Consider the following 13619-nt stretch of genomic DNA (forward strand, 5'->3'; position numbering starts at 1 on the left):
GCAATCCCCAAAAGGCATGCTAAATTTAAAAAGCCTCACTAGAATTCTCATATGAACAAGCTTACAGGGATACAATACATTGATTTGATACTTAAGGAATATGTTCATGAAAGGGCCTCCACTGGGTCTGCAACTTTGCTGCATAGTCAAGTGCCTTCAATGACAGGTAATAAAGCAAGCCTTTTAATTGCAATAAAACTAATGCAGACTTTATTCCATTAGGCATAAATAATTTGGCCACTTGGGTATGTGCATTCCAAATTACTTATTCTTTTTGTATTCTAAATTACCTATTCTTTGTGATGTTTCTTTTACTGATTAGCAGCTATGCAGCTAGCCATTATTTTTTCCAGGTCTTTGTATTAATGTATGTTATTTCTGCATAACTTACCGACTGCGCTGGGGAAGAACACAAGGAGAAAAACAGTATACACAAAGTATTCAGTGGAATGCTTGCTGAAGTTGACATCAGTCATTGGCTCTTCCTTTGTCATTCCTCTGATATTTCCTATTGACAATGAACCAAGCCAGACTTTTTTCACTTTTAACTCTACAGATGATTTATTCTTAACTACAAATCTGTGAGACTTGAAATCTTGAAATAATAAACTTAAAAGCAAACGGCAACATAAAAAACACTAGATGTTTAGATTTAAATAGCTGACCATGAATGATCTCAAGCCTGTCAAATTTTAGAAACAATGCAGTTAAACATGGGTTAACTCCCAACAATGTCTTACAACTGAGGCATGTGCCAGTGGCATTCTGGCCATGTGGTTACAGTTTCACTTCAGTCGGATTAGCAGGGAGTGAGGGTGACGGTTTCTATTAGAGCCCCAGTGATTTTGTTATATTTACGCACTAAATTTTTGGCTTTTGTGTTTTACTCCCCCCAAATCTGAAAATGTACATCTCAGACGGAAAATAACTACAGAATATTATGTGTCTTCTGCTTGTATACTTTGTTGAAATGAGTGCTTCTGCTTTAATGAAGAAATGCTGAACTGTTAACTGTTTAGTAAAACTGTGCACTACTGTAGGAAAATAGTGCTGTGGTTTTATCTGTGGATAATTTACCTAGAATATAAAAACACATGCCACTGCTATAAAATACCCACACATGGTAGTTTGAGAGCACTGTAGCCTTATAAATTAAACAGGAGCTAACTTCCCCGGCTTGGAAAGAAAGGAAAATGGTGCAGGTGAGGCTAATTATAAGCCATGCTATGACGAGGTCTTACAGTACTAAATGCATTTGTGAAATTAATCCCCATATCCAGGGGTGCTTGTTTGGTAGGAAATCTTCTCTGGCCTTGGGGTGGCGCAGTGGTGCAGTAATGAGCGCTGCAGCCTAGCAGTGCTGCGGCCCTGGGTCGAATTCCTGAGGTGGAGTTTGTACTGTATGTTCTACTGTACCTTTGTGCACGTGCATATCTTCTCTGTGCTCTGCTTTCCTCTCACAGTCCAAAGACATACAGTACTGATAGGCTAGCTGGATTCAGGGCAACCTGGGCCTGGAGTGAGTGTGTGCTTGTCTGTGTGTCCGCCCCATGATGGACTGGTGTCCCGTCCCGGGTGTGTCCTGATTTTCTCCTATTGCTTTCTGGGACAGGATCGGGCCACTACGCAACCATGTATTGGATAAAACAGTTACAAAATGGATGGATATCTTTGACTTTCTTTATACGTATATTTGATAATAGTGAAAGAATTCCACCCTAAACCTATACACTGTTGAATGATTTAGAATTCGGATATGAAAATAAAATCAGATCAGAAGAATCTTTCCTTCAAATTTAGAATGTTTCTGATTTTTCTTTACAAACAGCTTCAAGATAATAAAGATAAGATAAGATCAGAAAGAAGAAGAGAAAAAAATGTTTTGGCAAAAAAGACTGAAACATAACTTGACAATCCTAAACAATAAACAATAGCTTTCATCTTGGAAAATGCCTGCTAACACGAATCTGGATTAATTTGAAATTAAAAATATATTGTAACATTATTTGCATTTTTGATACAAAATGTGTGCAGTGCACTTTCTAAATCACAGCCTTGGTTTTGAAAACATGGTATCCATCCCAAAATTAGACATTTTGTGGCACTGGTCTTTAGCTCATCAGATGGTCTATATTGATGTAGAAATGAAAATGGGACAACGGCTTTTTCCCTGCAGACTGCTCACTGCTGCTCATTCACAGAAACTTATCTGGAACCTGAGAGAGTATACAGATGGTACCCGCATGATTCCAGAGCTTGCTAACCAAACTGAAGTCTTAAATAGAATATTTTATTAATGAGTCATAAGATATCTGTGTCAATCACACTAACTCTATACATGTTACCGTCCACTTAAAATGCATCGAAAAGAATGGTGAAGAAGGACTCTTTCAGCAAAGACCTGTGCCTGCAGTTCAGGTCCAGGCTGTGCCCCTCCCTGTCGGGGGAATGCCCACTGTAAAGATCGCAGAGGTGGCAAGTCACCGAGGACCATCGTGAACGCCAGGGCTGAGGGCGAGGACGCTAGGGCACTTGCATGGGGGGCCAGAATCAGGAACTCCTGCACTTGCAGTCGAAAGCCCTGAGATCCGATGTTTCTCTTGCACACAGGAAGCACTCATGAAGCATTTGAAATGTCATGTCGGCACATTTCTGGAAAGCGAGCTTTAATGTGTTTCCGACAAGTAGGACAAAGAAGTTGGGGGTGGAAACAGGTATTTTGGGGGGCGGGGGGAAATATTGGGGTATTTAATTGCATGCTTGGAAAGAAAATAAAATTAATAAGAATTGGTTTAGAATCGGCACAAGTGATATATTAATAAATGACAAAAAAGTTTTATCGTGTGCCTGTTTTCATTTGGTTCTGGTTCTGAGAAAACATAAGAACTTCTGAAAAAACTTAGAGCATGCGCAAGCATGGTTATGAGCAGCTGAGAGTTGAGGGCTGTTCATTTTAAACAGGAGCAATAAGAGTGTAAGAGCAGTGCTCTAGTGTCAGTACAAATAAACTGTATTCTGAGAGAAAAGGAGGATGGATAAGAGATTAACACACACATGAATGTGTGTAAACTAAATGCCATATCAGATATGGACACTAAAGAAAGTTACATTGCACATTATTTTGATTTGTTTTTGCATAAGGTAGATTCTTTAGTATTAGGGTATTTATGACTGAGAAAGCAAATATTTTGTAAGCCAGTTAATCAAGAATATTGTGAAAATTATTTTTTGAATAAATAAAAGTGAAAAGGATCACATCACCAGACACTGGCCCCACCAATAACGATCTCTTCAAGCTGGAAATCCATTGAGCTAAAACAAAATACAGCCATCTATAAGGGCTACAAATGCAAGTCTGAAACCAGCTTCTAAAACAATGCTGGCTGTCAACTGTCAATGGAGTCAACAGAACAATGGCAATGTACAGTATGTGTGCTATGGCTAACCAGACTTGTGTTTGCAGAAAAGCCATATAATTGGATGTCCCTGTTTCAGAAATCCATGGTATTACTATGATGTTTAAATTTGTAATTGGATGAGATTTAAGGGAGAAATGAAAAGACAATGAGCCCTGTCAAACCCATCCATTCAGAAAGTCACTTGTCCTGGAGGAGTCTGTGGCAAACAGTGAGCAAGGCAGCACTGGGAACACATGACTGCTCTTCCCTTTGGATGGGACACCGGTCTGCTGCCGGGAGAGAAAGGGACAGTCCAGACCAGCCAATCAAGCCTAGCCAGCATGTCAGTGGGGGGTGAGAGCAAACTGGAGCAGCCAGACAAACCCCATGGGGGAGAATATGCAAACAGCCAGGGACTGAACGCAGGAAGAATGAGCTGTGCGGCCGCAGTGCTGACCACCACACCGCTGTGCCCCTTACTTGTCAAAGCTCAAATATCAAACCTTTCCAATCCAGAATACTTCGTGAGAAAATGTGCGCGTGGTCCTTTCGAGATCTTCTTTCAGAACACAAACACACATCAGCCGTACTTTCTTAATGTGACAACATGCAAAAAGTTAAAAAGAATTCCTACCCATAGTAAAAGTAGCCTTATCATCACTTAATTAGCACATACATAAATTAGTATTGCTAGTTTTTCATCTTAAGTAAAAGAGAAATGGCACACCATGTGATACTGCTGCTTTTAAAGATAAATTACATCCCCTGTAGGTATAACAAAGCAATGAATGTGGTTTTGTAACTCATCACTTTAAACTGTCTGGCTGAATTTAGCAACATTAGAAACTGTGTATGAATCCACACCTAATCAAAGCTCTTTGTGTCTTATATGAGATTCACTGTACTAATGAATAAATAAACAAAAATAGACCTGATTGCCATTTGAACAAATGTTTCTAGGAAACTTGAGGATTGTCTGTCATCATGCAATGAAGGTAAAATACTTTTAAAGTGCTGTACCAAAATTCCCAGCATAGAACTTCAAAACATATCAACCCCAAAAACCACAGAGCTGGCTTAAGCCTTTGACAAGATACAGTACCTTTTTACCATCTAAGGTGATATAAATGTATCCCTTATATACAGTTTAAACAGATAATGTAATGTAATCTAGAAAATTTAGCAAAAAAATTAAAAAATCAAACAAAATGTTAAGATATATAGTGAAAGTGTAGAATATTTAAAAAACTGGATGTTAAAATTGTATAAGGCACTAAGGCCTCGTTTAGAATACTGTGTGCAATTTTGGTCAACATGTTATAGATATTGCATTTCTGGATTCCAGATGGATCCAGATACATTCCAGAGTTTAAGGCAACATCCTACATTGACTGGCTGAAGGAACTGAAACATTTTTGCCTTGAACAGACTAGTAGGGCACCTGATACAAGTCCACAAAGCACTAATAAAGTCAATCCAGTGTATTTCTTCAGAATAAAAATTAAAACATGAACCGGGGGCACCAGCAACAACTACTAAGACTGGAAGTACATTTAAAACCAAGAACAGGAAACACTCCAATACCCAAAGGGTTATGGAGGTATAGAACAAGTTGCACAGTCGTGTTTTAGAAGCTGATACCCAGACATGTTTCAAGAAATTCCTGGATGAGATCCTAGGAGTAATAACTAACTCAAAAATGGGATAGATGGTCTGAATGGCCTTCTCTCGTTCTCAAGTTTCTGACAAGAAGGGAGTGACAGCAGCTGTGGTGTCTACCATCATATCTAACACGCTGTGAGTAGCAGGGATGTGTCTGTGCCCACCCAGATTAATTTATTGTAGGTATCGGTTCGTGCTGCAGGAGAAGGGCAGTTTAAACACAGCCAGTCCTTTCAACAACAGGGCAAGTTGTCAATTGGGCAGATAGTTATGGTTATTTAAAAGTGTTTCTGCAGTGTTAGAAATTTAGCACATTCTGCATTCACACTCTGACCTTAACGTTGAAATTCAGGAAATGTAAATACAATTTATATATTTCATAGAAATGCAGTTCATGATTTAGCTGTGTTCCCCATTCTTGGGACCGATTTTTAGTTTTGTGTAGTTTACTTTTCGGACAGGACATCATTTTAATGTTAAATGGACTAAAACTCAGCTGTATGCCCTTTTTATATTTGTGTTATACAGTATAATAATAATATCATATATTCCATTTTATTATATGCACCCATTAGGTGAAAAAGTGAGGAATTACTCCATCAGGTGGAAATTAAGTAGGAGGTCAGACTGTGCAAGCCCAGAGTGGAATTTAGCCTCGACATCAGGGTTATTGTAATGATCAAGTAATTAGTAATCTAATTACAGCACAGTGTCTCCATACTGTGCCATTTGTTTTAAAAATTCAGGACCAGGTAGAAAAATCCTATCTCCTCGTCCACCAACTTCACTTACACAGCAAGTTGCTTTTCTCCCATCCCAGGACTCATGTGGCTCAGTCTTACCCAGCTTCTGAGATCTGACAAGATCTGGCTACAAGGTAGTAATGCTGCTGTCAGACTAGACCTACTGTAACTGCTAATTTAAAATGCATTGAGTTCAAAAAGCAAATGTCCTAGCATTACTTGTGTGGCTAAATACACTAAACCACACTGTAAAGGTTTTGGACTGAAAAGTACTTGTGATTATGCGATCTATGATGGAAAACACTGTCTGTGGCACAATGTATCTTCGAAAAGAAAATCAGACAAAATATGAGCTGAAGGCTGGAAAGTTGGAATGGTAACTTGGTTAAAAAAAGTTCATATTTTTTAAGCATATATTGCAGACGGTGATTTGAAATTATACTGTACAAATAAATTACTGTCATAATTTCCAAACTGCGCAAACATAGTACACATGGCGTGCTTCAGAATGCTGATTTATAGATGCTGTTCAAAGAGCTAATTGCAACACACAACTATCAATCACTGTCTTTGAAGGGATTTTCAACATATTCAGTAAACAAATCAAGAACCTCTTTTCAGAAAATAATGTTTTTCTGCATTTGTAATCGTAATTCCTAAATTGTGTAGTGTACCTCTTAGTCTAAATCCCCAAATAAATCAATGCAAGCAGTTTCACAGGATTCAGTTTATGTATTAAAGTTTGTGTTTGTGGAGATAAGGGGGTGTAAAAACAAATCCTTAAAAATGAGACTAAAATGTTGAGTGATCTATAATTTTTTACTTAAGGTGCAGTAAAATTAAGATAATGGGAATTTCTGAAAATTATCTACAGTGTATCTGAAATATTTTATCTTGATTAGACATGGTGTGAATGTGCGATTATTATCTATGGAAAATGTACTCTGCATTCTTAGAACAGATAAAATATTCTATCATAGCCCAACTTATCTTGTGTAAAACGTGCATGTAACATCTACTTCATATAGGAAAGTAATTGGCATTTGTTCTCTCACACTGTCAATGAATAGTATGCCTCCTAATGGACTTTATGTGAAGCAGCAAGGCTTTTAAGGTGGAAAACAGTGACGAGCTTAAAGCAGTTACAAAGCAAATATCAATTGCTTTTTTAAAACTTGTCTGAGCTACATTTAAAAAAAATCCCTTACAAAATACATGCTAAACAACAAATAATATAAATAATATAATTTGAAATATTTTAAAATACTCACATCTAAAGAATAATGTGTATAATATTATGATATTATATAGCTTTATCATGTAAATTCAAAGACAAAAATTAAAAGTAAAATTACAGTGACTGCAATGATACATTGCTTTACTAGAGTATTTCCTTGTTATATGTATGAAATTGCATTCACGACAAACACTTTTCAGAAAGTATGATTAGAATTATTAGTAAGAGAGCAGTGGTAGTAGCAGTAAGTGCTGTAGCAGTGGCAGTAAAGTAGCAGTAGTTGTAGAAATAGCATTACTGTATACTGCTCTTATCTTGCAATAAATCACTACACACCGAATTAGCAGATACAGTACCAACAAAAATAACCAAACGGGATCTGTAGCCTTATAAGCCAGTAGGCCGCAAGTCAGAAGCGTGATGGATGGGCTGTGGGATATAACATCTGCTCAGCACCACTGCAGCCTGTCTGTCTGTGCTGGGTCTGCTCGTCACAGCTGGGGGACCAGTGGTCAGGGAGTTCACGTGCCGCGACAGTTACCACATGCTCCAGCAGAATAACGCCACTAAAGAAAATGCACAAGGCTACAGCACAACCACCTGCAGCAGGGCCTGAAAAAATCCACACCTTTTTCAGTTCGAAACCACTACCCTTTTGTTTCACAAGAAACCCTTTAAATACATTCCTACACTCTGCAGGCTTGCGCTTCGCAGAATAAATGGTGGAGACAGAGGCCGGTGTCCTTCCCTCACTGTTGCCTCCTTTCTAGGCTGCGTCAGAAGGAAAGCTGCTGGAATGAAAAGGAGGCATACTTACTTATTGCCTCCACAAACGGCTCAAAGAAGCGGTATGGGAACAGAGGCTCTGGCAGCTCTCGGAAAAACATCTTGAGCGCTCCGGTGACAACGTGGATGTCCTCCCACTGGCTGTCGTCCAAATTCAGCTTCTCTTCTGGGAAAACACGAGGAGAAATGGAACAACTGGTTTTAATGAAACAATTACAAGACACTAATTATTATGTTAATGTTTGCCTACTATCATCAGCAACCGTTAACAGCCTTCTGCACCTAGAGGTTTAGCGCAGTGTGTTTTTTTTCAGGAAGGGGAACATTTTTCAATAGAATGCCATCTGTAGGAATGTGCCTAACTAAATATAAAAGAGACACAAAGAGCTCCTGCCATTGACATAGGATGTCAGGTACATTAATTCCCATAATGCACCAGTAAAGAAATTATCGTCAGGGCAGAAAGTGATTCAAAGCTATTAGTTTTAGAGGCTAAGGGGGGTGGTGCGAGGCACAGCCGGCTCAAGAGACAGGCCTTGAGGCCTTGCAGAGCCAACATGAGGCATATGCTAAACATGGCTATTGAAAATGAGCTATTACTTTACACATGTTATCCTTGCATGTACGAGAAATAATGGATAATTATGGCTTTTTGTTAGATTGTAGTGACAAACACTTAAACAAGACACAAAAACAAGAGAAAAAATAAACTTTATTGAATAAAAGCATGAGATTAACTAAAAGATTCAAACTGGTTTAATTTGAAATGCTTCAAATGTTTTTATATACATTGCTTTGCTGTAAGGAGAGACATTTGAATGAAACACATTCAGTGTTATCAAAGACATCAAACATGACAAAATTCTTCTAGGACTCATGACAGCAGACAGAGGTCTTTTCCATACTACAACAAACTGGTCACCTGTGAGTCATTCTGCAGTTGAGACGCTTTGGTAATATTTTTTTATATTTTCTTTTACCACCATATTTCATAACTGAAGTAAATAATGCTGTTCAGTGCTTCAGAGCACAATCATCTGATGTGCAGCTACTCCAGCAGTAGTGCACATTGCTTTGCTCTGATAGCGTAGGCTTTGTGTGCAGGCAGAAGAACAGGCCACACTGGGGACAGCAATCAACCATTTCAGTAAAACAGTGTTTGAACTATTATGTGTTTCTCTCCCAAGAAAGCTTTTGCAATGCTGCTATATTAGACAGACCCCTGTTGGTGTGCATAGGTTTTGCAAAACAAGTGTTCAAATTTTTGGAGAAGATAAGACACAAAGTGGGCACAAGTACCCTATTTGGACAAAAGGCTAACTATTTTTTGAAGGTTAAAATGTTCATTAAAAATAAGCATTTTAATACATGTGATGGATGTAATAGGAAATGGAATGTCTTATTTTTATCTTACATTTCTTAAGACCCAAAGAAAACAATGAAACTAATTCATTTTAAAATATGACCTCCATTTCTAAGATGGTAATACAGAAAACAGATATTAAGTCATAAATAAGTGTCCTAAATAGGGTTTAAATGTGCATTTTACTGACTGGAAATCAACGTTATTGACAGACAAAATGTTCAGATTTTTTTTAGTTTTTAAGGATTGTTCATAAAAAACTGTTCTGTTTAGGCGTCTTAGAAACAAGGTATTGTTAGGTAAATTTAAATGTGGTACTGAGGAGATTGTTTACATTCCCAGATATTAAAATGCATGAGCATTCCCATAAAGAAAGTCCCAAAGGGTCAACAGGGGGTTTTCATATCTGACAGACAAAGAAGAATCTTTTTAAAATACTGTATACTGTATGTATGGTGATTTGCATCTTTTCTGAAGTACAGTATATATAGTGTATATATATGGAATTTCTTTCTTTATTACCATCTTAGATTTTAGATGAGACTACTATCACATTCACCCAGGTTTCTTCAGTTTGCTCTTGTTTAATGTTGTTATCTCAAGCTTCTTTCAACTGCATTAACAGCTATCCTACTTTAGAGCACAACATATATTAGAAACTAGAAACTGGTTCCGCATAAGGGAGATTGGAGTTTGGCTGGAGGAAGATTTGATATTTGAATAAACTTGCCTTTACAGTTTGTCATTAACATTTCCTTTGGTTTGAAATTATTTGCTTCAAATTTCTGCCAAACATTTTCAAAGAAGTGACGACACATATTCATGATGTGACAAAACATGTATAATTTCTTAAAAAGATAATATTTCAAAAGCAAAAGCATGACCTATTTAGTCACATCTGTCCTAAAAAATTAAATCCGAATGACACTGCCCACAGCTTTCTAGACAGTACTTTTCTGTAAAGGACATGAAACTTGTTGGTCATGTGAAGATGATATCATCAGTTTCATTGCTTTCTCCAAAGGCAGCATCATTTCTGCATTTTCAACATCAACTGCAGTAATTCACATCATAAGACATTCCCTTAATCCAATAACATATCCTTAACTGGAAAATAGCCCCCCAGTTTGTAAAACTGAGATGGTAAGATCCACACATACAACACGCTATGCCTCCAGATTTTTTATAATCAGAATAAAAAAGTACACACTGTAGAGAAAGGCATCTTTCACTGAAAACTGTGCTATGGTTGTTCCTTTTTTCTTTGTTCCTTTGAAAACGCTGTTCTGAATTAATCTATCGAAAAAATGTTACAAGTAATGGAAATAAAATGGCATTCTGGAAAGAGTTTTATTTGTCTGCATCAAAATGCTTCAGTCAGTTTGACTGAAAATATTTTACGAATATCCCTTAATTTCATTACATGGTATTTATGTGGACTGACTTCATCCTAAAGAGCCAGCTTTGAACACGCAGCACCAAACAGGGGCCCAACGCAACACTGCTGTCGTTTTCAAAGAAAGAGCGGTTTTCACACCAGTGAAGTCTGTCAAATATTTTGATATGTCCTGCTCACCATGACACTGCTCCTCCTGTGTTTCCCCTTTACAAACAATTGAGTTTCTTCTTGATCAAATCACTTTCCTCCCAGCCTCCTACCAAACTTTTCATAATGGCCCATCACTCTCTACAGCTGGTATCCTTCCCATGCTAATCCTTCCTGATGCGGCTTTCAAAGCAAAGATGCAGCTACTCCATTACTGTGGGCATCAGGTTCCCATACTACAGAACAGCAAGACACTGGCTTGCATCTAGCATCTATCACTGATAACCTAGACAACTCCTAAAACTAACTCGCCTCTGACATCCATGGCCTGTAAAACTGTCACAGGAGACATGATCATCATCTTCATGTGAATGCAAACCACACCAAGCACATCTGATTCAAACCTGATCATGTTTTCAGTGAGTCGGAAAAAGCCTTTAGTGAACTGTGATAGTTGATATACTGATGCATGTCCTCCTCAGATTCTGTCACAATTAATTGTGATGTACTGAGATTTAGTTCTGGACTGTATTTATACTGCAGGAATAGGAGACATTCCAGGACACTACAGGGTGCTTCCCTTGTACATACTGTATGTGTATGTACTGGATGTGTGGACAATGTTCTACACCATTGTTTCATAAAAGTGTCTCCTTTACAGCAAACTTATAAAATATTGCTTAAAATGTTATTGTGTACAGGTGGGCTGTGCAGACAGTTCATTTTACTTATGTATTTAAGATAGATTGTTATTATTTCAATTGTAAAAGTTTTCATAAAAAATTGAATCTTCATTTGTAAAACGCAGAGAATTATCTGTACTACTACTCAAGTATTACAATTTCCATTTCCCTGATACCTGAACATGCAGAACTAAAACTGCAATAAAAACATTAAAGAGTTCACTGCACAATGAAAAATAAATTTTGAACAACTGAAATTACATTTCCTTTCATCACAGTTTCACTAGAGATTAGAGCTAAATACTGTAGCTTGAGATTTTTCTTCTAAAGAAAATGAAAAGGTATTATTTAGCTCACATTACACGTATTTCCAGCACTTCTGTGCATTATCAAGGCCCTAGAATATGAGTATATAACTTTATTATTTATATAACAGTTATTATATGATGAAATTAATATTTAAAGAAAATGCCAAAAATGTTTTTCGTGAATATTTTTTAGAGCTAAATATTAGGGAAGTAAAATAGATGAAAGCAAGGAGATTTGTCTCACTGCTTCAGCCCTGTTCCATGATACAATGAGCAACCAGCCGTTCAATTAGTTTGCGATCTAAGACTGATACTTGACAGGTCCTACTAATTGTTAATCCAGCGATAACTGTTGCTTCGTATAATTAATCATATTCAACTCCCAAACAAAGGCCCAGTTGGGCAACCTGCCGTTTTGGAATGCTCATTGAGCACAGTTCCCCTGAAAAAAGTAGTTATAACCTCATTTCAATAAACATTTTCAATATACACTGCTAATCTTTGAGTTCAAAATGCATTTAATCTTCATTTAGCCTATCTACCTTGATGGTTTAAAAATTAGATTGCATAACTTGTCCCCATTTTTACTGCATGAATAATAGAAATCCCATGGCTGAGGTCTCTCATGTTAATTTAGCATTCCATGAAATTCAGAGAAGCAGGTCCAGGGTCAAGTATCATTCATCATTAGATAGAGTGGCATTTTCTCCACTTCATAAAGCAGCTGGTGGAATAGAAAGAGAAAAAGGTATTCTTTGAAAGAACAGAGAACAGAGCACAATTCAGACTCTCAGAGGAGAGGGAGAAAGAATTAAAAACAAGGTGCCACTATGTCAGAATTGTAATGCGTGCAAATTCAGTGATGTCATTCCCTCCTGACCTCAGAAGTCACAAGCCTGCCGCATTCTTGAAGCTGTAACACTGGAACAAGGCAGCCCCGCCTTTCGGAGAAATGAATTACTTAGCCATGACCCATAAGTGAATTTTTGTGCTCTTAAATTATGATTTATATCTGGCTTCTATCCTCTCTTTCAGGGTTTCACTTGCTAACAAGAACATCTCTTGTTCGTTTGGAAAGACCTTCAGGCTAGAATCACTCATAAAGGCCAAATTAGATAATTTCGGAAAGTAGACATGGTCCCGAGATTTTCAAACAAAAGCTAGTTCTGGATTGCCCTTCAGTGACGCTTTTTTTTGGTTGGTATTTACTTTTAATTTCTTGGATATTCCATTCAGGGCTGTTCAGAAAATGTGCACATGGTAAATTAAAGTTTATTTTGCTGTATAATAAGAACAAACATTTTACAGGTGAAGTACATTGATGATTTATGAAGATTTATGACTTTAAATCTGTCTACAGACTTAATCTAAAAGACTCAATTAAATGAACATTATTCTTTTTTTCCTTTACAAACAAATGTTAAATTTTAATGTGAAGAATAACATCTCTCCAAGAATCTAAATAATACAAAATAAAAATATGTGAAAAACTTCTCTTAAAAGTATTTTTTTTTTGTGATTTTAAAATATTAAAAAAATATTTGTTCCTATGCCAATGAAAGTACATTTTTTTAAATCCATTTGCATTAAATCAAACTTAACATCAAAACAGTTTTTTTGTTGTGTGTACATTAGTATGGACATCTTTAAACAATGTACCAATGTGGTGTAACAGAGTTGTCAAACCTGGTTTAAACAAAACCATGAGCACTACACAATGAGTATACTGTAACTAGAATAATTTAACTTACACTACAAGAATACTTTAACTTCAATCAGTATTGATAGACATTGACAAATTGAAATGATAACTTTTCAACTTGAATGATGGATTCAAGTTAAGTAATACTTTAAGTGCAACTTTTGACAATGTTTTCTACCTTAGCTCAAATA

The 13619-nt window shown here is 36.9% G+C and overlaps 1 protein-coding gene across 1 annotated transcript in view; it reads right to left on the reverse strand.

Annotated features, from left to right (window-relative positions):
- Window positions 1–13619, reverse strand: part of arhgap15 (Rho GTPase activating protein 15) — a 193078-nt gene that overhangs the window by 41192 nt on the left and 138267 nt on the right. Inside the window, exon 12 of the mRNA XM_088931037.1 lies at window positions 7858–7992. Within this exon, the coding sequence (XP_088787163.1) occupies window positions 7858–7992 (135 nt within the window). The remainder of the gene's footprint in view (window positions 1–7857; window positions 7993–13619) is intronic.

This window comes from Atractosteus spatula, chromosome 13 (genome assembly GCF_055471065.1).
Source record: "Atractosteus spatula isolate fAtrSpa1 chromosome 13, fAtrSpa1.hap1, whole genome shotgun sequence".
Classification (NCBI taxonomy): domain Eukaryota; kingdom Metazoa; phylum Chordata; class Actinopteri; order Semionotiformes; family Lepisosteidae; genus Atractosteus; species Atractosteus spatula.